Source organism: Trachypithecus francoisi, unplaced genomic scaffold (genome assembly GCF_009764315.1).
Source record: "Trachypithecus francoisi isolate TF-2019V2 unplaced genomic scaffold, Tfra_2.0 Lachesis_group17, whole genome shotgun sequence".
Classification (NCBI taxonomy): Eukaryota; Metazoa; Chordata; class Mammalia; order Primates; family Cercopithecidae; genus Trachypithecus; species Trachypithecus francoisi.
In genome coordinates, this window is record NW_022681462.1 from 20,261,851 (window position 1) to 20,288,097 (window position 26,247).

The 26,247-nt window shown below is 39.1% G+C and overlaps 1 protein-coding gene across 3 annotated transcripts in view; it reads left to right on the top strand.

Annotated features, from left to right (window-relative positions):
* Positions 1 to 25,655, top strand: part of GMCL1 (germ cell-less 1, spermatogenesis associated) — a 52,851-nt gene extending 27,196 nt beyond the window's left edge. The window contains exons 10-14 of one of the 3 annotated variants that reach the window (XM_033239319.1): positions 5,911 to 5,980; positions 9,850 to 9,925; positions 14,588 to 14,733; positions 17,515 to 17,602; positions 24,931 to 25,630. In XM_033239319.1, the coding sequence (XP_033095210.1) occupies positions 5,911 to 5,980; positions 9,850 to 9,925; positions 14,588 to 14,733; positions 17,515 to 17,602; positions 24,931 to 25,026 (476 nt within the window). In that variant the 3' untranslated portion in view covers positions 25,027 to 25,630. Of the gene's footprint in view, positions 1 to 5,910; positions 5,981 to 9,849; positions 9,926 to 14,587; positions 14,787 to 15,105; positions 16,072 to 17,514; positions 17,603 to 24,930 lie in introns of those variants that run through there. The other 2 variants (XM_033239320.1, XM_033239321.1) reach the window with 2 other exon arrangements.
* The last annotated feature ends 592 nt before the right edge of the window (positions 25,656 to 26,247 follow it).

Here is a 26,247-nt window from a genome sequence, read left to right on the forward strand (position 1 = left end):
AATAATTCCATTTAGTACTATATATACATATAAGAAATGGAAAATAGAATTTCTGTTTGAAGATTTATATGTAATGTTTGTAGTAATAATTGGAGTTATAGATTTGTGTAAAAAGTTGTGATTTTTTTAACACCTTAATTGTGACATAGCTGTATGTTTATAGATTAAATTGTTCCTGAAATCTGTATACTTATTTGGAAAGGAATTGAAGGGAAAGAAAACTTAGAGTTAACTCTTCTGGTATATTTGGAAGTGGTGCATTTTTATAAAATCACTTCAGCAAGTTTATAGATGCTGTTTAAATCACAAATTCTCTGAATTTTACATTCCTTATAGTATAGCAGTTCTATAATAGTTTTAGTATCTGTTAAATACCAGGCCCTAGCAATGATGTAATATTAGATGCCAAAGCCAATTACATATGCCTCTAACTGTACTTCCTTTTAAGGCTTTTTGCAAATGAATTTTGAAAGAGATTGGGGAAAAGTTTGTTCTAAAGTGGTTTAATTTAAGTATGCCTGTGATGCAAGTGGATAAGCTTTATATTTTTGGATTGCAAGATGGGTACAAGTATTTCTAGTCTAAAATAGTTTATTCAATATAGAATCAGAAAGAGTTTAGATCTTGTATTTTTTGGCAGATGTCAGTCATTGTTACCATATCTTACAGATAATTATTTACCACATATTTATCACATTGTGAAGGGACAGAAGGAAGCCACCTAATTCACGTTATTGAGATAGATTGGTATATGCTGTCAGTAGGAAGGTATCTTAGATTTGAAATGAGTTGAAATTATTTTGATTAATCAACCTAAAACTTGATCATTTTTCAGAAATAGTGCCAAATGTGTTAACATTAATCAAAGTTAGGCATTTGGCAATATGGAGAGTTTGAGTACATCTGTTTACCATCTTTAGGTAAAAAATTTAGAAACATGTTTAATTAAAAGTTGAATTGGGACTTTGCATAGAAGCACTTTATTTTAGGATTCAGCTGTGTCAAGCACTCTACTTTGTGCTGAGTACTGCTGCAGAGCATTCTACAGCTTTCGTATTGGTGTCACTGCAAATTCACATTTCGACACTAAGCTTGAACCTTGGGACTTCTTACACTACTTTTAGTTCGTTATTTCTCTTTTTCATTTCCTTCAGCAATTATATCAATTTCTGCCACTCTGTTCCAACTTTCTACCCAATTACCTCATTGTCAGTTTTGTGAAAATAAGTTACTGAAAATGAAAAAATATATAAATCCATGTAATAAATTCAGAAAATAGCGTCAGAACTAGATTTTTATGTTATTCTACATAAGCGTTTTTGAACCAGGCTTCTCCATAATTTTGTGTTACTATTTTCTACCTAGATGCTCTATACAGAATACTCTTACTTGTCCATGTAGGAATTTTTACTATGTAAATAAATGTTTGGTCACTCATCTTCATTATTTACATCTGATTTATGTGTTTCATAAAGTAGTTCAACTTGTAGGCTTAGTATTTTTTGCTATAAGCCATATTAGTTTTTTTTTTTTTTTTTTTTGTGGCGGAGTCTCGCTCTGTCTCCCGGACTGGAGTGCAGTGGCCGGATCTCAGCTCACTGCAAGCTCCGCCTCCCGGGTTTACGCCATTCTCCTGCCTCAGCCTCCCGAGTAGCTGGGACTACAGGCGCCCGCCACCTCGCCCAGCTAGTTTTTGTATTTTTAGTAGAGACGGGGTTTCACCGTGTTAGCCAGGATGGTCGCGATCTCCTGACCTCGTGATCCACCCGTCTCGGCCTCCCAAAGTGCTGGGATTACAGGCTTGAGCCACCGCGCCCGGCCCGCCATATTAGTTTTAAGTGGATTCGTGTGAGTGTATGTATACCTGAAGATACACTTTTCCCTTCACTTAAACAAAAAATGCTGGGCAAATTAGGAAGTACCTTTTTTTGCTTTTTAAAGTGCGTAAACGTAAGACATGACATTTTCAAATAATATCGTTTTAGAGGACCCCTTTCCATATTCTTTGTGTAAAACTAGGGAAATAATCTAAATAAATTCAGTCTCATATATCTCATTTATTCCATTGGGAAAATACTGTGTTTATATTCAAAACTGCTGTAGACTAGATCTCAGGTGCAGATCGGATCCATGACACTGTCAAATACCACCTTGACATGCCCATTTTTTTTTTCGCCTTGTGGCCTGGAGAGGGGCAGGCGGGTAGAGGCAGAGTCTTGCTATGTTACCCAGGCTCTTCTCAAATTTCTAGTCTTAAGCAATCGTGCCGCCTCGGTCTCCCAAAATACTGGAATTACAGGCATGAGTCACTGTACCTAGCCCCTATTTTGAGTTTTTGTTTTGGATCTTGGTCTGATAAAGTTTAAAATAAGTGCTGAAACATATTACTATTTAGTCAAAGTTTAGTCTACTTAGTCAAAGTTTCTTGAAGGCACTTTTGCAGAATCTTTCCAGCCAACAGTAGCTCTCTGCCAAAAAGGATTCTGGCAAACTCTGCCTAGTGTTTCTTCCTTTTTGGAAATGATTGCATACAAACATATTGAAAACTCTGTGTAAAGGAACCTGCTTCACTTCTTTTCATCCCATATTTTACCAGGGATTCTTTTTTTTTTTTCCTTTTGCAATGCTATTAACATTGCATTTGAACTTGTGTTACATTGACTGACTTTTGGAATGCTGCTTTTAAGACATGGGACCTAGAATCCTTGAGCTACCAATGACCAGAAAGATTTGAAGTTTGACTTTTTACTCTTTTGGATTAAGCCATGACAAGAGAAACAAAAATATGTACTCATGTTTTTAACTTGTTAAAATGCTTTTGGTTTTAAAGGAGGTTATACAAAAATTGTAGCAATTTAAATTCTAAAACATTTTTGGCTGGGTGCGGTGGCTCACACCTGTAATCCCAGCACTTTGGGAGGCAGAGGTGGGTGGATCACAAGGTAAGGAAATCGAGACCATCCTGGACAACATGGTGAAACTCCGTCTCTACTAAAATACAAAAAATAAGCAGGTGTGGTGGCACATGCCTGTAATCCCAGCAACTGGGGAGGCTGAGGTAGGAGAATCGCTCAAACCTGAGAGGCGGAAGTTGCAGTGAACCTGGATCATGCCACCACACTCCAGCCTGGTGACAGAGCAAGACTCTGTCTCCAAAAAAAAAAAAAATTTGTGGGATACGTCTAACATGATATTTGAGAATATACACATATGTGTAACTCATTCCAGTTTTACAAATGAATCATGAAATGCCATATGCTATCTCTAGATCAATGAGTTTCAAATTCCAGGCATTTTAATAGGTAGTGATCAGCTTTAAATACACATATATAAGAATTTTTGGCCGGGCATGGTGGCTCACTCCTGTAATCCCAGCACTTTGGGAGGCTGAGGCCAGCGGATCATGAGGTCAGAAGATCGAGACCATCCTGGCTAACATGGTGAAACCCCATCTCTACTAAAAATACAAAAAATTAGCCAGGCGTGGTGGCGGGTGCCTGTAGTCCCAGCTACTCAGGAGGCTGAAGCAGGAGAATGGTGTGAACCCTGGAGGCGGAGCTTGCTGTGAGCCAAGATCGTGGCACCACTGTACTCCAGCCTGGGCAACAGAGTTAGACTCCGTCTCAAAAAAAAAAAAAAAAAAAAGAATTAAAAAAAAATATGCGTATATGTGTGCTGAGTCATGCAATAGTTGCTACTAGTATTTACTTATGAAGACAAATTATCTGTGCCAGACACTTAAATTCCTTATAATATCAAGAATATAATTTTGGAGGACCCTGAAAGAAACATTCAAAAGTGTATTTAGGCCAGACATGGTGGCTCATGCCTGTAATCCCAGCACTAGGTGGCTGAAGCAGGAGACCCCTTCTCCATAAGAAATGGAAAAATTAGCTAGGCATGGTGGCAGACACCTGTAGTCCCAGCTCCTCTGGAGGCTGAGAAGAGAATCGCTTGAGCCCAGGAGTTCAAGACTGCAGTTTACCAAGATAGGGCTACTGGACTCCAGCCTGGGCCACAGAGTGAGACCGTGTCTCTCTCTAAAAAAACAAAAACAACAACAAAAAAAAGTGTATTTGTATTTATAGGATGTTTTAAGGAAAGACACCAGTAAATCATTGGAAGTCACCTGATTACTTTTATTAAGTAGAGACCTAGGAAGTGACAATCCAGATTTTAATTGCACTACAATTTCCACCCCTCCTTTAGACAGAGATTGAAAAATAGGCCGGGCGTGGTGGCTCAAGCCTGTAATCCCAGCACTTTGGGAGGCCGAGACGGGCGGATCACGAGGTCAGGAGATCGAGACCATCCTGGCTAACCCAGTGAAACCCCGTCTCTACTAAAAAAATACAAAAAAACTAGCCGGGCAAGGTGGCGGGCGCCTGTAGTCCCAGCTACTGGGGAGGCTGAGGCAGGAGAATGGCGTTAACCTGGGAGGCGGAGCTTGCAGTGAGCCAAGATCTGGCCACTGCACTCCAGCCTGGGCGACAGAGCGAGACTCCATCTCAAAAAAAAAAAAAAGAAAAATAATTTAAGAACTTAAAAAAAATAGAAAAACTACCCTAGTTGGGAATAAACAAGAGCAGAGAGATAAATAGTGCTAAGCCAATTCTTTCTTTATTTACTTATTTATTTATTTAAGGCAGGGTCTTGCTCTGTTGCCCAGGTTTTGAGTGCATTGGCATGTCCAGGGCTCGCTGCAGCCTTGACCTCCCAGGCTCAAGAAATCTTCCTGCTTCAGCCTCCTGAGTAGCTGGGACGACAGACACATGCCAGTATGTCCACCAAATTTTCATGATTTTGGAGAGATCAGGTCTCACTATGTGGCCCAGGCTGGTCTAGAACTCCTGAGCTCAAGTGATGCTCCTACCTCAGCCTCCCAAAGTGCTTGGGATTACAGGCATGAGCCATCTCACCTGGCCTACTCTTGTTTTTAATCTGTTTTTATCTAAAATAACTAACATTTCCACTTACACAGGCTTATTTTGTGGGAAAAAAGTGTATTTATTATTAAAGGAATGTCAATAATTGTAATTTTTATTCTATTTAGAATAATTTAAAATATTTTAATTTTATATTATCTAAATCTAATATTCTAGAATTATTTATTGAGTGTGCATGTTTCATCTACTAATTTAGGGATTTCCCAAAAAACAAATTAATTGTTATTTTTTAGATGTTAATAACTGAAGAGTTTATTATTCAATTTTCTGTCAGAACTTCTGTAAAAACTAAAAATATAGTTTCAGGTATGATTTTTACAATTGAAAAATTAATACGAACTATGAAAAGGAAAACATTAAATGCAAGAATATGCTTTCAACTAAGGGTTTACATCCCAATATAAATGTATGCAATATAAGTACAGTCTATCCTGAGACAAAGCTATATAACCTTTACCACTTTAAAGATCATTAAGCCATTATAGTATGTTTGTAAAATATAAGCTACCTACCAGTTTCGTTTGTTTGCTTGTTTTCTGTCTGTTTGATTGAGATGGAGTCTCACTCTGTCACCCAGGCTGGAGTGCAGTGGCATGATTTTGGCTCCCTGCAACCTCCACCTCCTGGGTTCAAGCGATTCTCCTGCCTCTGCCACCCAAGTAGTTGGGATTACATGCGCCCACCACCACACCCAGCTAATTTTTGTATTTTTAGTAGAGATGGGGTTTTGCCACGTTAGTCAGGCTGGTCTCGAACTCCTGACCTCAGATGATCCACCTGTCTTGGCCTTCCAAAGTGCTGGGATTACAGGCATGAGCCACCATGCCTGGCCTAAGCTACCTAATTTTTAAATTGCTATTTTAAACTTGTATTTAGAAATGGTAACAATTTTATCAACTATGAATGTTTAAATCCTTTATGTTCTTCAGTCATTATTTATTATTAATTTATTCTTACATTTCAGAATGGCTCTCTTCGGTGTATAAACAGCAGTGGTTTGCTATGCTGCGGGCAGAACAAGACAGTGAGGTGGGGTGAGTATATTATAATGTATTTTTCGTTAAAAAAATTTGCTATGGATTTTTTAATGCATTAATTATGTTGAAATATCATTAACAGTATTGAAAACTCAAGCTGTTGAAGTAAAGATCATATCACTTTTTATTATATTTTTGCTGCATTATCAGTCTTATAAATGTCTTTCTGGTCAATTAGTATAATGCAATTATTGAAATGTCATTTGCTTTGTTAGTAAAATCGAACATGTAATCCATGTATACCTTGTTTCACTTAGTATCATATGATTTCTTTCGACATACTGAACTATTATTTGAGGTAATGCTTTCATAAAGCACAATTTTTATATTTATGTCTAGGTAAATCTGTTTTTTCTTATTTATGGTAATATTGTCAAATTCTAATTAATGTAATAAATAGGTTTTTTGATGATCTTTAAGTCTAAAATGAATTTAAAAACCATGCAGGCCAGGCACAGTGGCTCACGCCTGTAATCCCAACACTTTGGGAGGCTGAGGTGGAAGGATCACTTGGGGTCAAGAGTTTGAGACCAGCCTGGCCAACATAATGAAACCCCTGTTTCTACTAAACCCTGGAAGTGGAGTTGGCAGTGAGCCGAGATTGCGCTACTGCACTTCCAAGCCTGGGGGATAGAGTGAGACTCTGTCTCAAAAATAAAATAAAATAAGCAAAACCAAAAAAAAAACACCATCTGGTTACGGATACCTTCCCCAAAAGCATATGACTCCCCCCACAAAATATTAATACTCTTTCTTCATCTTAAAGGAAAGAGGTATAGTGTTTTGTAGTTCACAGAACTTTTATATTTGTGATTTGATCCTTCTGCTAGCTTCTTAATATATAGGTATTATGAAGAGACTGAGTATACAGAAAGACCTTTGAAGTTTAATTTTTTGCCCCGATCTCTTTGAACTCATTTTTATATACCAAAGAATTTTTTTAAGTAATGACCTAATTATAAGTTTTCATCCAAACAGTAAGTGTATGAAAGTATTACATAAATTCATGATGCTTATGAGATGGTTATTATCCAGGATCCTAGTTTCCACTTTGATTATAATTATATATTTTTTCAAATATATTCCCGGTATATTTATCCAGCATAAATAATAGTAAGATTGTTGAGGCTGGGTACGGTGGCTCACGCCTGTAATCCCAGCACTTCGGGGGGCCAAGGTGGGTGGATCACCTGAGGTCGGGAGTTCGAGACCAGCCTGACCAACCTGGAGAAACCCCGTCTCTACTAAAAATACAAAATTAACCGGGTGTGGTGGCACGTGCCTGTAATCCTAGCTACTCAAGAGGCTGAGGCAGGAGAATCGCTTGAACCTGGGAGGTTGCGGTGAGCCAAGATTGCGCCGTTGCACTCCAGCCTGGGCAACAAAAGCGAAACTCCGTCCCAAAAATAAATAAGAAAAAAAAGGTTGTTGAAATACAAATAATAAATTGAAACCAAAAAATGAGCTATTTAATGGAATTGAGAACTGAAGCATTTTGTAGTATATGAAGTAACAATGAACTGTTGAATGGAATTGAGAACTGAAGCATTTTTGTAGTGTATGAAGTAGCTTATAAATCATCCTATATCTTCTGTATATTCAATTTTTAAATTTTGGGTGTTCTTTACTTTTCAAGATTTTCCTCACCAATTTCCTTATTGAGGGTAATATAGAGTCTCATCTAAGATACTGCACTAGAATAAGTGTTTAGTTTTTTGCCTAAGAGGTACAGTCATTCTGGGGGGATTGGTTTCAGGACCCCTGCGTATACCAAAATCCACACATACTCTAGTCCCACAGTTATTTGGTCCTGCAAAACCCACATATACAAAAAGTTGGCTGTCCATACACAAGTGGGATTTCACATCCCACAAATACTGCATTTTTTTTTCTTTTTTTTTTGAGACGGAGTCTCTGTCGCCCAGGCTAGAGTGCAGTGGCGCAATCACAGCTCACTGCAAGCTCCGCCTGCCAGGTTCACACCATTCTCCTGCCTCAGCCTCTCCAGCCACTGGGACTACAAGCGCCTACCACCACGCCTGGCTAATTTTTTTGTATTTTTAGTAGAGATGGGGTTTCACCATGTTAGACTGGATGGTCTCGATCTTCTGACCTCGTGATCCGCCCTCCTTGGCTTCCCAAAATGCTGGGATTACAGGCATGAGCCACCGCGCCCGGCCAAATAGTGCATTTTTGGTCTGATTTTGGTTGAGAAAAATCTGTGTATAAATGAACCCAAGCAGTTCAAACTTGTTGTTCAAGGGTCAACTGTGTATGATTATATTCCCGCTTAGGAAATGTTCTGTTCAGCAGATAAACCAAGCATCTGCTCACTGCTACAGGACTGCTAAAGTGAGGAAGACACTATATTCCCTGGATGCTAGGTTATAATCTGATGTCAAGTCTCCCTCTGGGGTTCTCCTCATAAAACTCTCGTTTACGTTGCCAAGAAAGTTATCTTTCTAAAACAGAAATAAAACTGTGTCACTCCTCTACTTAAATATATCCAGGGATATTTGATGATAGTTAAGGGATTATAGGGATTATAGTATTGGTATTCAAAATTACTAAAGCTAGATGGTAAGAAAATTTGGCTCATTACACTGTTTTCTCTGCTTTCATATGTTTGCAGTTTTTCATAATAAAAAATTTTAAAGTTACAGAATAAATGCTTGGGAACTAGTTACCTACAAGAGCAGTTGAAACTTATTAGCATGACCTGTGGGAACTGTCAGCATTCTATCCCAGATGCATTTAGCTTCATCTCCTTTCATGTTCATCTGCACTAAATGTGCACTAAATTCTTAAGTTCATATGCTGCAGCTGCATTAAATTCCTTTACATTTGGTTTTCTGTTATGCTCCAGTTCCTTTTTATCTACTATTTCTTCTGCCTGGAATACTCTTAGCCCTCCTTAGATTTCACCCCTCACCTCCACCTCACCCAACAAGCTTCCACTCAGGCACAAATAAATAATATTTACTCTCTAATGATCCCCCTCTAACCATGGGCAATAAATCTGTACCTTCTTCATGCTCTTAACGTCACAAACCACAAATTATTAATGTTATTAAAATTAACTCTATTATAATTATTACTTATGTCTAATTCCCTACTAAACTGAGCTCTTGGATATCAAGGACATGTTTTATTAGTCTTATTTACACTTATTTATTTATTGTATTTGTTTCGTCATTTTATTATCTATTATATATGCTATTATTGCACCCAATTTCTAGGCACTTCATGTTGTGAATGAGTATATGAATGAATGTATTGTATTGCTATCATTTGGAATTATGAAGCTAATAATAATACCATATTTATTACAACTTGAGATAACAGTGTTTCTCTTAATTTATTAAGGTTTTTAAACTGGGGAACCAAGTAAAGACTTAACTGATAAAATTCTACATTTTCTCTTAAATATTGATTTTGCATACTTACACTACATGAAAAATGGTTTACATGTGAAACAAGTAATGTTAAGTGGTAGGTGATATCAAGTCACATCTTATTTACAGAAATAATAGATTTTAACTTATTTTACTTAGTAGATTTTTGTTTTTTTTTTTTTTGGCAAATAGAATTTTGCAGTTTTTCTTTTCCTCTTCTCTGGTTTGACTGAGCCCTAATAAAAGGAGTCCAGAAGTCAGGGCAATAAGTGAAACATAGAAGATATTAAATCTTTTTTATCTAGCAAAGGTAATGGACTAAATTTAATCAACATATTGTTATTTTTATCTGTACCACAAAAATTTATTTTTAAATCTGGTAGCAAGATTTTCTGTCCTTAACTCATAGTTCTTTTTTAATTATTAGTTGCATATTTTCTATGAGAGTTCATGTTTTATGTATATTTTTAGGCCTCAAGAAATCAATAAAGAAGAACTAGAGGGAAATAGCATGAGGTGTGGTAGAAAGCTCGCCAAAGATGGTGAAGTAAGTATGGGTTGTGACTGTTAATATTCTCATACAAATTGTATTATCAGCACATCCTGCACCTGTAAGTAATAATCATGACACTTGGCATACCTCAGAAGAGCTTATATACTTTCTGTAGCATGATCTTCTGGGAAAGGCGTTACAGCCACCACACTCAGTAGTGATTGATTACTTGGCCTTGTATGAGAATGCCAAACTTAAATTTTGAGTTCAGATAAGAGACACAAGAAGAGGGTCCCTTAGCAATCCGAAATTTATAAAGAAGAAATTGTGAGGGATCTGTTACATAGTCTTAAAAGTGATTCTGTGTTACAGTTATCCTAAATCAAGGACATTCAGATCCATTGATTGTTACCTACATTAGGAATTACCTTTTCTCGGCCAGGCACAGTGGCTCACACCTATAATCCCAGCACTTTGGAAGGCTGCGGTGGGCAGATCGCTTGAGGCCAGGAGTTCAAGACCAGCCTCGCCAACATGGTGAAACCCTGTCTCTACTGAAAATACAAAAGTTAGCCAGGCATGATGGTGCGTGTCTGTAAACCCAGCTACCAGGGAGGGTGAGGCACAAGAATCACCTGAACTTGGGAGGTGGAGGTTACAGTGAGCCAAGATCATGCCACTGCACTCCAGCCTGGCTGGAGAAACCCCATCTCAAAAAGATATTTTTTCATTATCACCCAATATAAATGTATATAAGTGAAAGAACAGTATTTAAAAACAATACTTACCCTTGTGCATCCAGAGATTATTTTTTCTATTTAATACTTTTATTATTTTTTATTTAGAGACAGGCTGTCCCTCTGTCACCCAATCGGGAGTGCAGTGGTGTGACCACAGCTCACTGCAGCCTTTACCTCCCAGGCTCAAGCACTCCTCCCATCCCAGCATCCCAAATAGCTGGAATTACAAGCATGAACCACCATGCCCAGCTATCTATTTAATTTTTTTTTTTTAAAAACTGACTGTGGCTGGGTGCGGTGGCTCACGCCTATAATCCCAGCACTTTGGGAGGCCAAGGCAGGCAGATCACACGGTCAAGAGATCGAGACCATCCTGGCCAACATGGTGAAACCCCATCTCTACTAAAAACACAAAAATTAGCTGGGCATGGTGGTGCACACCTGTAGTCCCAGCTACTGGGGAGGCTGATGCAGGAGAATCGCCTGAACCCGGAAGGCAGAGGTTGCAGTGAGTTGAGATCACACCACTGCACTCCAGCCTGGTGACAGAGCGAGACTCCGTCTAAAAAAAAAAAAAAAAAAAAAAAAAAAAAAAGCTGATTGTATCCTATTCAATTGATTTTACAATCTACTAATGGGACATGAACTACATTTTTAAATATTCTCCCCCCTAACTAATCATAATTTTTATTTTTCAAAAAAATCAGCCTTATATAGATACCCATTTGGTTATTGCTGTCCCAAACTTTTCCTCATTTTTACTTTATTTATTTTTAATTTTTAAAAGTTGATTGTTTTTTGTTTGCATTGGTTGACTGATTGGCAGTGTCTCAGTGTGTCGCCCAGGCTGGAGTGCAGTGGCACAATCATTGCTCACTGCAGCCTCAGTGCTCTGAACTGAAAGCAATCCTCCTACCTCAGTCTGTGGAGTAGCTGAGACTGCAGACACATGCCACCACACCCAGCTAATTTTATTTGTTACTATTTGTAGAGATGGGGGTCTCCCTATGCTGCCCAGGCTGGTCTCAAATTCCTGGGCTCAAGAGATTCTCCTGCCTTAGCCTCCCAAAGTACTGGGATTACAGGCATAAGCCACCATACCCAGCCTATGTTTGCCTTTATGTTATGATAGATGTTCAGAGTATAAAAGAATAGTTTTCTTTAGTTCACATTTTTCCTTGTTGCTGCTTCCAGATCTTGTTGTTACTTTGAAGCAAATGCTTCTGCTATACCACCTACTACCCTTATTGTGGCCATAATTCACTGAGCTCACTGCCTTTCTTTTCTTTCTTTTTTTTTTTTTTTTTTTGAGACAGAGTCTCACTCTGTTGCCCAGGCTGGAGGGCAGTGGCACAATCATGACTCACTGAAGCCTTGACTTCCTGGGCTCAAGTGATCCTCCCACCTGAGCCTCCCAAGTAGCTGGGACTACAAGCATGCACCACCACGCCTGGCTAATATTTTAAAATTTTTTGTAAAGACAAGGTCTCACTAGTTGCCCAGGCTGGTCTCAAACTCCTGGGCTCAAGTGGTCCTCCTACCTTGGCCTCCCAAATTGTTGAGATTACAGGCGTGAGCCACCACGTCCAGCCCTCATTACCTTTCTTTATCACTATTCTTATTATCAGTCTTGATGATTTCAATATCTCTATTCCTTGACCTTCCTTCCCCCATGCTCTTGTGCTCCGCCCTACCTCAGGCATCCATTCCCATGAGCATACCCTTGCGTTATTAATTACTACACCACCTTCAGAATCTCCATTTCAGGCATCCCGTTTTCAGACCCCACCTCGTCTTTCTAGCTCATTCTAGCACCTGGACTCCAACAAGTTTTTAACCCCATTTGGCTATATAATACATTATTTTTGCAACATTTCCCTATCACCTTTCTGACCACATTTCTACTTCTTTCTTTGCCTGACTTATATTTTATGTTCCATCTTAAAATTGGTCGCTTGCTTATACTCTTTTAACTTTTCTTTTTCCTCTTTGACATGTTAAACTCACCTGGCTAAACCCCAACTCTTGTTAAGGGTTGCACTCCATGCTCGCATCCAAACAGATGAATGTGATTAAAGACAAACACCATACCTCATTAGGTTCCACTTGAATGTGGTAACCATGAATTTCAAGTAGGTTAGTGCTGCATCCTGATCTGTCTGCATTTCCCTAGTGAACTGATCCTCCCATTAGCTGAGGTAACTCATACCTTCTCTCCTCGAAAGGGCAATACTCTCACCCTTACTCTTATCTGATGGCCTTGCTGCCTACTGCAATGAAAAGAGAATCTGTACATCCTCTTACCAGTAGTTCTGCCAGTCTACCTGCATCTGTAGCTATGCGCTATGCTTTTCCTCTTACTAGAAAAATGAACTGCCTGCTTCTTAGTCCATTCCCTCTCTTTGTACTGGACTGTATCCATGCTCACCTATTCAGAACCTTTGCTCCAGCTAGGCACAGTGGTATGCACCTGCAGTTCCAGCTATTTGGGAGGCGTAGGTGGAAAAATTGCTTGAACCCAGAAGTTAGAGTTCAGCCTGAGCAATATAGAGAGACCTTGTCTCTAAAAAAAAAAAAAAAAAAAGCTTTGCCCTTACAGTTATCACCTCACCTCTACTAGGGCAGAAACTGTATGTTATTTACTGCTATGATTCCATTGCTTAGAGGAGTGCCTGGCATATAATATGTGCCCAATAAATATCAGTTAATACTGAATTGCAATCCAGGGTGTCAGCCAAACACTTGAAGCCCTAACTACTTCTATCACACCACCTTATCTGATACTCTCACATTAACTATTAGCTGATAGAATAAACAAACTCGTGAACCCCATGATGATATTTATATAACCCAGGTATGTGTCACTTAAGGTATTTTAGAGTATTTTTAAAGCAAGGAGATTTTAATGGGTTCTTAATTACCCCCATCTAGATTCTTAGTGCTCTAAGCTATATAGTCATTTAGAGTTGCAGCGAAAAAAAAAAGCCTTATTATTGCTTCACACAGTGGCTCTATAGAAACCCCCATCTCTATTAAAAATACAAAATTAGCCGGGCGTGGTGTTGCATGCCTGTAATCCCAGCTACTCTGGAGGCTGAGGCAGGAGAATCACTTGAACCCGGGAGGCAGAGGTTGTAGTGAGCCGAAATCATGCCATTGTACTCCAGGCTGGGCAACTAGAGCAAAACTGTGTCTCAAAAAACAACAACTTAGGGGCCGGGCGCAGTGGCTCACGCCTGTAATCCCAGCACTTTGGGAGGCCGAGACGGGCGGATCATGAGGTCAGGAGATCAAGACCATCCTGGCCAACACGGTGAAACCCCGTCTCTACTAAAATACAAAATATTAGCCAGGCGTGGTGGCGGGCGCCTGTAGTCCCAGCTACTTGGGAGGCTGAGGCAGGAGAATGGCATGAACCCGGGAGGCGGAGCTTGCAGTGAGCTGAGATCGCGCCACTACACTCCAGCCTGGGCGACAGAGCCGGACTCCGTCTCAAAAAAAAAAAAAACAACTACAACAACAACAACAACAAAAATTAGCCGGGCGTGGTGGCAGGCACCTGTAGTCCCAGCTGCTTGGGAGCCTGAGGCAGGAGAATCACTTGAACCTGGGAGGTAGAGGTTGCAGTGAACTGAGATAATGCTACTGCACTCCAGCCTGAGTGACAGAGTGAGACTCCGTCTCAAAAAAAAAAAAGCATTATTATTTATGGTAGAATTGCAGTATGAAGAGATAAGGAAACTGATCATGAAGAGGAAAGTAGCTTAGAGAATTATGATCATAAGGGCAGCTTTTCTGGCATAGATATATGTATAGTTTGGGGTGATAAGCCTGAAGAAAAAGTCACTGACAAAAAGTCAGCCACTCATGAGGGAAATACTTGTAATGAGTTAGAGACAAAAAACATTTTGAATTTTTAATTTTTGACTTGCTAATATGATAAACTGAAGTAAGTCTTCTCTCTTGTATTTTTTAGTACTGCTGGCGTTGGACGGGTTTTAACTTCGGCTTTGACCTACTTGTAACTTACACCAATCGATACATCATTTTCAAACGCAATACACTGAATCAGCCATGTAGCGGATCTGTCAGTTTACAGCCTCGAAGGAGCATAGCATTTAGGTAGGATGAGATTCCCCACCCCACTCCTCCTTACTCCAGAGGAAATGTAAGAAATAAAACCTTGGCTGGGCGCGGTGGCTCAAGCCTGTAATCCCAGCACTTTGGGAGGCCGAGACAGGCGGATCACAAGGTCAGGAGATCGAGACCATCCTGGCTTACACGGTGAAACCCCGTCTCTACTAAAAAAATACAAAAAACTAGCCGGGCGAGGTGGCGAGCCCCTATAGTCCCAGCTACTCGGGAGGCTGAGGCAGGAGAATGGCGTGAACCCGAAAGGCGGAGCTCGCAGTGAGCTGAGATCCGGCCACTGCACTCCAGTTTGGGCGACAGAGCGAGACTCCGTCTCAAAAAAAAAAAAAAAAGAAAAAAGAAATAAAACCTTGATAATTTACACCAACATTAGTAGAACTTTGGTAAGCTACAGTATATGTGGAAGTGGTAGGAAATGACGAGGCTCCATTCGTGTGAAATGTATTGTCAGTAATCAGAATCATAAGATCTAGTATGTCAGGGAGAATGAATAGACTGGAATATATACCAATAGGGAATATCAGCCTTGAAGTTATCGCCTTGTTGCTATTCCTAGCAAATAAAAGGTCCAGACTGTTGAAATATGTAGGTAGCAAGGTATGTTTCCAGGAAAACATGTATTATCCTTAACTTTTTAAAGGATTTAATATGTTAAACTTTGTCCAGTAGTTGCTAGCAATCTTTTTCTGAGAGGATACCAGAAGCTGACAAATTGGACAATAGCTTAATGAACATATGATTTAAAAGTCATATGTTTATACTTACCTTACATCAATACAGAAATTAACTCAAAATGGATCAAAGATCTAAGCATAAGAACTAAAACTATTAAACTCTTGGAAGAAAACCTAGGGGGAAAGCTTCCTAATGATTGATTTGGCAGTGATTTCTTCCATAATACACCGAAGCACAGGCAACGAAAGAAGCAGTAGATAAAATTGGACTTCATCAAAATCACAAACCTGTGTATCAGAGGACAGTGAAAAGGCAACCCATGGAATGAGAGAAGATATTTGTAACCACACATTTGACAAGACATGAATACCCAGAATATACAGAAAATTCCTACAACTCTATAATTTTAAAAGAAAACTCAACTCAAAAATGGGCCAAAGACTTGCATAAACATTTTTCCAAAGAAGATACACAGATGGCTAAAAAACACATGAAAAGTTGCTCAATATTACTAATTAGAGAAATACAAACCAAAACCACAATGAGCTATCACTTCACACCTATTGGGATGGCTACTAATAAAAACAGAATAGAAAAAAAAACACAGAAGTAACAGGTGTTGGTAAGGATGTGGAATGGCGCAGACACTATGGAACGTGGTATGTCGCCTCCTCAAAAAATGAAACGGGGCCGGGCGCGGTGGCTCAAGCCTGTAATCCCAGCACTTTGGGAGGCCGAGACGGGCGGATCACGAGGTCAGGAGATCGAGACCATCCTGGCTAACACCGTGAAACCCCGTCTCTACTAAAAAAAAAAAAATACAAAAAATTAGCCGGGCGAGATGGCGGGCGCCTGTAGTCCCAGCTACTCGGGAGGCTGAGGCGAGAGAATGGCGTAAACCCGGGAGGCGGAGCTTGCAGTGAGCTGAGATCCGCCACTGCACTCCAGCCTGGGCGACAGAGCGAGACTCCGTCTCAACAAAAAAAAAAAAAAAAAAAAAAATGGAACGGAATTACCATACAATCCAGCAATTTCTCTTCTGAGTATAGACCCAGAAGAACTGAAAATAGGGACTTAGGCCGGGCACGGTGGCTCACGCCTATAATCCTAGCACTTTGGGAGGCTGAGACGGGCGGATCACGAGGTCAGGAGATCGAGACCATCCTGGCGAACACGGTGAAACCCCGTCTCTACTAAAAATACAAAAAACTTAGCCGGGCGAGGTGGCGGGCGCCTGTAGTCCCAGCTACTTGGGGGGCTGAGGCAGGAGAATGGCGTAAACCTGGGAGGCAGAGCTTGCAGTGAGCCGAGATTGCACCACTGCCCTCTAGCCTGGGCAACAGAGCAAGACTGTCTCAAAAAAAAAAAAGAAAATAGGAACTTAAACAGATATTTTTGTATACTTATGTTCATAACAGCATTATTCACAATAGCCAAAAGGTGGAAGCAACCCACATGTTCACTGACAGATGCTAGAGAAACAAAATACGGTATATACATAAAAGAGAACATTATTTAGCCTTGAAAAGGAAGGAAATTCTGATACGTGCTAAACATGGATGAACCTGGAGGACATGCCAAGTGAAATAAGCCACTCACAAAAGCACAAATATTATAAGATTCCACTCATGAAGTACCTAGAGTAGACAAATTCATAGGTACAGAGGGTACACTGGTGGTTGCCAGGGCCTGAGGGAAGAGAAAGTGGGGAGTTAGTGTTTAATGGGTAAGGAGCTTCAGCGAGGGAAAATTAAAATGTTCTAGAGATGAGTAAAGAACAATGTGGAAATATATTTAATGCCAGAGAACTATATACTTTAAAATGGTTAAAATGATAAATGTTATGTATATTTTACCACAGTAAAAACATTTATAAATTATTTCTCTTGGCCAGATATGTGTAATAGCACAGGCTTGTCACTGAATGCAGTCAGATTACAGTTTGAAAAGACTTCCTGAAAGTCTTTTATCAAATAAAAAACATAGAGGAAAAAGTAAATATGAAAGTGAGGAAGGGCTTATTTAATCTGTGGTTTAAAAATCCTGTGTTTGTTTATTTATTTTTTTAAATCCTAGATTACGTTTGGCTTCTTTTGATAGTAGTGGAAAACTAATATGTAGTAGAACAACTGGCTATCAAATACTTACACTTGAAAAGGATCAGGTATGTTCGATTATCTTCTGGTATGTCATTATAATATTTGTCTTTTGAATCCTCTTTTGAAAATTATTAAGTAGAATTAACATTAAAGTGATGGCATTTTGACCTAAAAGTTGGTTTGAAAGCCTTTTGAAGGCAAAGATGAAAGTACCACGTTCATTTATGCATAACTGACCCCATCCCAACGGAAGCATAATTGGGAGAAAAAAAGAAAACACTATTTGAGGGGCAGGGAAATGCTGATTATAAGGCAATAATTGTTTATCCTGAATATCATCAGCAGCACTAAAATTCATTCCTAAAATTTTAGGAACTTAAGTGCTTTATCCATTGTGTACGTAGTGCATTTATTTATACATTCACAGCAGGCATCTTGAAGACAATCCTGTATGTCTCCGAAGCTCCTGAATATCGTAAGAGCATTATTCTCTAGCCCATTAGGTTCGTAAGATGGCAAACTCTGTATTGTTCCCCAGATTATCTCCAAAGCCATTTATTTATTCATACATCACACACTTAGAGAAGTTTCAAAGTGTCATGATGAGAAAGTAGACCATTTTTAAAAGTAAAATTGAAAGCTGTTAAAATATTGAGGAAGTTTATTTCTATTAAAACTAATCATCATTCCAAAGGGCATAATATTAAAGGATTCAAAGCTTGTTATAGTTTACATAAATTATGAGAAGTTAGTAGTTTTCCTCAGACTGAAGAGACTATCGTAGAACATCCTTAGCATTGCAAGTAACCCTGGAAGTGATCATTGTAACCTCACATGCCATATGAGAACTTCTTTTAATAGCATTCTTACAGAGGGTCATCCACTCATTGTTGAAACTCTAGCCGACCCCCATCTTACATGAAAGGTAATAGGTAGGAATGTCCATTTCAAGGCAGATATATAATGAGAAAGTTCAAATCTGCCTCCATCAGAATTCTCTGTTGGTCCTTCTTGTACCCTCTGCAGCTGAAGAGATAATGACTATCTTTATCTTCTACCTGAAACTTCATGAAAAATACCATCATGGCTCAATCCCAGCCAGAGACCTAAAAAAGCACCAGGCCAAGATAGTAGTTGTATTCCATATGTTCCTTCAGCAAACGTTTGTGTCCCCACCATGTGCTTGGTTCTCAGCTAGGAGTAGAAGAAATAAAGACAGGCTTGTGTTAATATAGACTAGTGTAAGTAGCGTGATAGAATGAGCTCAGAGTTTGCAACCTTGAGGGAGAAGACTCTAACCTGTAACTGAGCAGTTGCCGGGGTTGGGGGTGGTTATTGGAGGAGGAGGAGAAAGAAAGCTCAGGGAAAACATCATCTCCTGGAAAAGTGTTCAAGTCAATGCATACCTGAACCAACCCTCAAATGGTGAGTAAGATGGAAGCAAGGGAATACACGGGTCATTCAAGGAACTGAAAGATGGTTGGAAGAGTTCAGTGTAACTAGAGCCAGGGCATAAGGGCTGTGGATGGAGTTTGGAAGATTTACTTTGGGAGTTGTGTAAGTGTTTCGTATAGGTTATGGATGTTGTAGAAAGAACGGAAAATATAAGTCAGCTGAAATAACAATCATACATGTACCACTCAGATACATTGCTGAGTTTTTTCTTCACCTGTATCTTTTTTGCAGAATTCGATCACAGTAGATTAGCTATTTTGTAACCTGCTTTTTTTAAATGGTGAAATATATATATATTTAGAATTCACCAGCTGGATTCAACTTAGATGATCCCAGTTTTTTGGCAACATCTAAAAGCAGCATGCTCAGGAGCCAGTTGAACATGCACTTTCTTCTTTCCATCAGCGCTGATCACGGTGTTGATCTTGGCCACCTCGGTGTCATAGAGCTCCTCCACAGCCTGTTTGATCTTATGCTTTTTGGCCTCGACATCCACAGTGAACACAAGTGTGTTGTTGTCTTCTGTCTCCTTCATGGGCAACTCAGTGGTTGGGGAGAACTTGTTGGCAGCATAGTGGTCAGGCCTGGGGGAGTGGCAAAGTGGGGTTACCTGGCCTGGGCCCAGTAGAAGAAAGGCTTAGTCCTCTTTCAGAGCCCAAGGCCGGGAGAGCCTAGATGCATCAGACAGTGAGGTAGTAATTGTAATCTACTTTTTTTTTTTCACTTTGTTGTACATAGCTTTTCTTGTCAATAAATATATATTCACAGCATCATTTTTATGAACTGCATAATATTAGTTGTTTTGGCTATACCATAATTTAGATAATTCCTCTTTATTGGATAAAGTTGTTTCTCATTTTTTTCAATACTATAGGAAATATACATATATCTTTGTCTGTTTTTATGATATTTTAAAAGCATAAATTCCAAGTAGAATTCTTGTTGCATGGTACATACAATTTTCTAATGGACAAATTGCCCTCCAAAGGTACTGTCCAATTCATACTGCCCCCCGGCAGCAGTACAGGAGAGTACACCCGATATTGTGTCTTATCATTCTTTTTCATCTCTATCCCGGTGTAGTAAATGTTAAAACAAATATTTGTTTTAACTTTCATTTCTTTTTGTTTATTTGTTTGTTTTGAGACAGAGTCTTGCTCTGTCGCCCAGGCTGGAGTGCACTAATTTTTGTATTTAGAGTAGAGACAGGGTTTCACCATGTTAGCCAGGCTGGTCTTGAACTTCTGGCCTCAAGTGATCCACCTGCCTTGGCCTCCCAAAGTGCTGGGATTACAGGTGTGAGCCACCACGCCTGGCCCTTAATTTTCAATGTTCATTTCTTTGGTTACTGTATGGTTGGGTTTTGTTATGCTTGTTGAACATATCATCTCATGTAAACTGACAGCTTATGTTGTTTCTGTTAAATTTTTTATTAAAATGTTCATTTTTTTCTTGCTAATTTTTAACAGCTTTTATGTATTAAAAATACTAACATTTGTGATAGTCTGTAGTTTTTACTTTGTCTCTTTTTTTTTTTTGAGACAGGTTGTCACTCTGTCACTCAGGCTGGAGTGCAGTGGTATAATCTTGGCTCACTGCAGCCCCCACCTCCTGGGCCTCACAAGTAGCTGAGACTACAGGCTTGCACCACCACGCCCAGCTAAATATTTTTGTATTTCTTTATAGAGATGAGGTTTTGCCACGTTGCCCAGGCTGGTCTGGAATTCCTGGGCTCAAGCGATCCATCTGCCTCGGCTTCCCAAAATGCTGGGATTACAGGCATGAGCCACCATGCCCAGACAGTCTTTACATTTTTTTCATTTGTCTTTTCAACCTTCAAAACAATCTATCTTTTTCTTTTATGATTTCTTTTTTTGGTGTGATCCTTAGGCCCCCATCTTATTAGGATTATATAAATAGTCATCTACATATTTTTCTGTTCTTTTTATGGCTTAATTTTTTACTTTGGAGTATTTGATGACGTATCTGAAGTGTACTGGATGTATCAATGTGTTTGAAATGCCTTATTGTACATGAAATACTTATAAACTTGCTTTCATTTCTGGACTTTCTGTTTTATTGATTTCTTTGTTATGAAGACAAGGCATTGTTTTAATTAGGCTAACTTTAAAATGCATTTTAATATTTAGTAATGCAAAACCACCTTCATTTTTCTTTTTTCAAAAATCTCTCAGTTCTTTTTGCATGATTATTCTCCTGTATGGGATGTAGAATCATTTTGCTAAGTTTCCTTTCAAAAATTCCTGTGGGGATTTTAATTTATATGATTAAATATGTAGAGTAGTTTGTGGACAGTTGATGTCTTCCTTTCTGGAATATGGTATTTTCTACATTTATTTAGGTCTTCTCTTATGTCTCTCTCTAAAATTTGTAGTTTTTCCCATATTGTTCCTGTATTATTTCCTAGAAGTATAATGGGTTTTTTTGTTTTTTTTTTTTTTTGAGACGGAGTCTTGTTCTGTCGCCAGGCTGGAGTGCAGTGGCGTGATCTCAGCTCACTGCAACTCCACCTCATGGGTTCAAGCGATTCCCCTGCCTCAGCCTCCCAAGTAGCTGGGATTACAGGCACATGCTACCACGTCCCGCTTTTTTGTATTTTAGTAGAGACGGGGTTTCACCATTTTGGCCAAGATGGTCTCCATCTCCTGACCTTGTGATCCGCTCTCCTTGGCCTCCCAAAGTGCTGGGATTACAGGCGTGAGCCACTGCGCCCAGCCAGTATTTTACATTTCAACTGCTAATATGAAATGAATCATTTGTTCTAATAGTTTTTGATAATGTAAGAAAGGTAGTGATTTTTGTGTATTTATTTTGTAACTGTCCGTCTTATAAGACCATGCTAAATGGATTTTCACTATAGAAAGTTCTCTCAGATGGCAATGTGTAGGAAGGATTCAAGATATGATAATGACAATAAAACAATTTATTGATTATATAGCTATAATTCAGATTAAAAGTGATGAGAACCTTAAAGAATGTAGCAGTGAAGATGAAAATATTGATGGGTTCTGGAAATAAAGTGGTGCAATTGAGAATTTGATTCTTAATCGTGTGTGTGCATGAGGAAATGTCAGATGGTTCATGGTTTTCTGATTTGGGCAATTTGATTTATAGTGGTGGTTTTACCTGAGATTTGAATTATAGGAAGGAAAATGAACATGACGTAGTGTTGGTGATGGTGAAGAGATGATGAATTCCGTTTAGGGCACGTTTAATTTGAGAGCATCAAGGTGAAAATTTGATAGGCTGGTTAATAAATGGATTTGGAGTTTACAAGTAATGCCTGAACTAGAAATAATAGTTGGATGAGATAACATACAGGAAATGTGTAGAGAATATGACACGATAGAATCCTGGTGATCACTGGTATTTAAGAGATGGGCAAAAAAGGTAACCTGGTGAGACATTCAAAAGCTGGGATGGGGAATCAAAGCCAAATTGCAGGCTTGGCATGGTAGCATATGCCTGTAATCCCAGCACTTTGGGAGACCAAGGCAAGAGGATTGCTTGAGACCAGGAGTTCAAGACCAGCCCTGGCAACATAGTGAAACCCTGTCTATACAAAAAATTAAAAAATTAGCCAGGCATGGTAGCATGTGCCTGTAGTACCACCAACTCAGAAACTGAGGCAGGAGGATCACTTGAGCCTGGGAGGCTGAGGCTGCAATAAGCCGTGATCATGCCACCGCACTCCAGCCTGGGTGACAGACTCAGGCCCTGTCTCCAGACAAAAACAGACAAACAAAAAACACTACCAACAACAACAAATACCCAGAAATTTATTTTTTTAAGCCGAATTGTAAGAGTGAAAGTGGTGGTGGCCCAGAAAGAAAGGAAGGGATAGATAGTAGCCAATAGTTGAGAGTTTGAATTTGAGTTACTTCATAACTAAGTAAAGATTATTCAATAGTGAGTTGTATTTGTAGATCTTGGAATTTAGACATATAAGACAGAATGTGGGGGAAGTAATAGAGGAATAGTATAGAATAAGTTGCAAAAACCTCAAAGAAGCAGGGATCTCTACATAGAGATGAATAACTAATTATCTGGAAGTAGAAGTGGGACCTAGGAGGATGCTGCTGCTCTGCTGCTGTGATATGTGGGCTCCACAGCTTCCATCCATAGTGGAATAATGACAGTAGAACTTTGCTGTAAAGGTACTTCAATGCAAATGCAGATGCAGATTGAACCTTTAGGTGAAGCAACACATTTGATGAAGCTAGGATCAACCTATCCTGTTTGGGAATGGAGAGTGGGGATTAATACAATTTAATATTCAAAAATTGGTGTGTCCATTCAGCCAAATGATATCCACATGGCTTCCTTCTTTCTCCAGAGTTGGCCCTTTGACCTGCCCTTCCCTGCCTCAATCTTAACTATATTCAAATACCAGAAGGCTAATCTTCCTCAGAAGCTTTTAGTTATTAGGTACAGAATCTTAATTTTTATCATCAGATATACATATCATCAAAGCATTTGTCCACAACAAATTTGGTAAATGTGTCTTCATCCAGATTATTGATAAAAATTTTGACTAGGTCAGGATGTCTCAAGTATCTGAAGACCAACCATGCTTTGGCATCATTCCTCTCTGGTGACACTGTTAGCACAATCAGTCTAGGTGATGGCCTCCCCTAATTTTGTTCACTGATGTCTTTTTAAAATACCACTTTCCCTCATATATAGAGAGAGGGAGATTGTGTGTGTGTGTGTGTGTGTGTGTGTGTGTGAGACATTTGTACTCTCTACCTGCTTTATTCAAATTTATCTCCTTGTTCCCTCAACACAGAAGCTGTGTCCAGTGAGTCTGCTTCAGTCACTCAAATATTCTAGTTTTAGTCCCTCTTCATGCAGGAATACATGCCTCAGTAAAAAATTAAAACTTTGGATTTAAACAGTGTTTAATAGTATCTTAGCCAAAATAAATAAAGTGTAACTAATGCATACTATGGCAGAGAGTGTATGCCAGGCATTTAAAATGTAGGAATTCTCATTTTAGTGTTTCCTCTTTTACTCTGAGGATTGATTCTGTTTAGCAAATGCTTCTAGTAAAGGATATATGAGGTTCCAAACAGAGATCTGTAGCATCAGGGATGTTATATTTGTGTAGTGTCAACTCCTGTCTCTGGGAGTTCTGAGCATTCTTGTGTGTGTTGATGTAACTGAACCTGAAATTGCTTTTCCATGATAATGCATTTTATGTTTCAGGAGACAAATTACATGTTTGTCATAGGGACAGTGGGAAATCTTAAACAATAGTAGGAACCCTGCTTTTTGGTGATGATAATGACTCCCGACCCTCATCCCAGTGATTTGCTGTACCCGACGGCCATCAGAAATCGAAGCCAAGTAGCCGGGCACATTGGCACCTCCCTGCAATCTCAGCTACTCAGGAGGCTGAGGCAGGAGGATGAGACAGGAAGATCTCTTGAGCCCAGGAGTTCAAGGCCAGCTTGGGCAATGTAGAAAGACCCTATCTCATTTTTTTTTAATGATTATTTTTTAAAAGGAAATAAATTGTTTAAAACATTGAAGTCAAGTGAGAAGTTTATGTATTTGTAGACATTGTGTCTGTTCACAAAATATGTAAGTATTTGATAGAAATTTTTGCAATAATGAAAATAACTACCATTATTGAGTACACAATAGATAGCTGGCCTTGTGAAACCCCCTGTGCATTGTCTCATGTAATCCTCCTGTAAGTCAGGTACTCTTATTGTCCCCATCTTACAGTGAGGAAGCTGCATTTGACAAGGTCACACAGCTAGTGGGTAGGAGTTTGGAGAGTGGAGTTGTGGATCTCAGACTCAGGACACTATCTCCTTTGATTCACTCAGTTCAACAGTTTGGTTTTTTTGTTTTTATTTTTAAGCTATTGCTATCTAATTGTCATTAAATCTACAAATCTGTCTTATAGGAACAAGTGGTGATGAACTTGGACAGCAGGCTTCTGATCTTCCCCTTATATATCTGCTGTAACTTCTTGTATATATCACCAGAAAAAAAGAATTGAAAATAATCGTCACCCAGAAAATACAGAAAACTGAAGATCTCATCAGTTGGAAACAGTGGCACTTTGAAAACTTTTTAGGCCAGTTTTAATTTAATGGCCCTACTGATATTCACATCTAAGGTGACTAACAATGACAAAGGCCTTACGAACTGTACGGACAATACAGAAGATTATTCTTATCCTCATTGTATTTCTATGCATATACGGAAAAACATTTTAAAGCCAAGAAAATATCTGTCAAACCATTTCTGTTAGAGCGATGTCAACTCATGCGTTTAATTTAGCATCAGTAGAAAATTGCTGTAGGTAAATCTCACATTTATCTGCAACAAAATATAGATTTAATTTTTAGCTTAAACTTTCTTTCTGCCTTATGTTAGTGCACCTCAGTTATCCATCTGTAAATTTCTTTTTATTTGGCTAAAATAATCTAAAAGAATAATTCGGATGGCCAATTAGAAATGCTCTTTTCAGTTGGTGCATTTAAAGCTTTCCTTTAATATTTTCACCTGCTCATTATGATGCCTCCTTTTAGTTCAATCTCTTTCCAGCTCACACTTGTGTTTAATCATTAAATATTTTCTTCCTGGTTTTGGAGACTAAACTGAGAAACTTTTTTTTAAACTTAAGCATTGTCATTGCTATTTTTTTTAATTAGGCTTTCTTAGGATTTTAGGAACAATGAAAGTTAGCTTCACACCTTCAAATGATCTTGAATGAGGGAAAAATCAGTTTGATTCCAAGGATATTTCTTGCCTTACATGATCTTTTCTTTGACAGTCTGTACACCTTTATTATTAGGTTTAGAATTATTTATGTACCAGATATTATAGTTTTAAACTTTTTTTTTTTTTTCTGAGACGGAGTCTCACTCTGTCACCCAGGCTGGAGTGCTGTGGCCGGATCTCAGCTCACTGCAAGCTCTGTCTCCTGGGTTCACGCCATTCTCCTGCCTCAGCCTCCCGCGTAGCTGGGACTACAGGCGCCGCCACCTCGCCCGGCTAGTTTTTGGAGGTTTTTTTTTTAGTAGAGACGGGGTTTCACTGTGTTAGCCAGGATGGTCTCGATCTCCTGACCTCATGATCTGCCCGTCTTGGCCTCCCAAAGTGCTGGGATTACAGGCTTGAGCCACCGCACCTGGCAGTTTTAAACATTTTAATATTCTCTGATCTTTAGAATTATTGATGTTCAAATTTTAGTTGGGAACTTTGTTTCCTACTT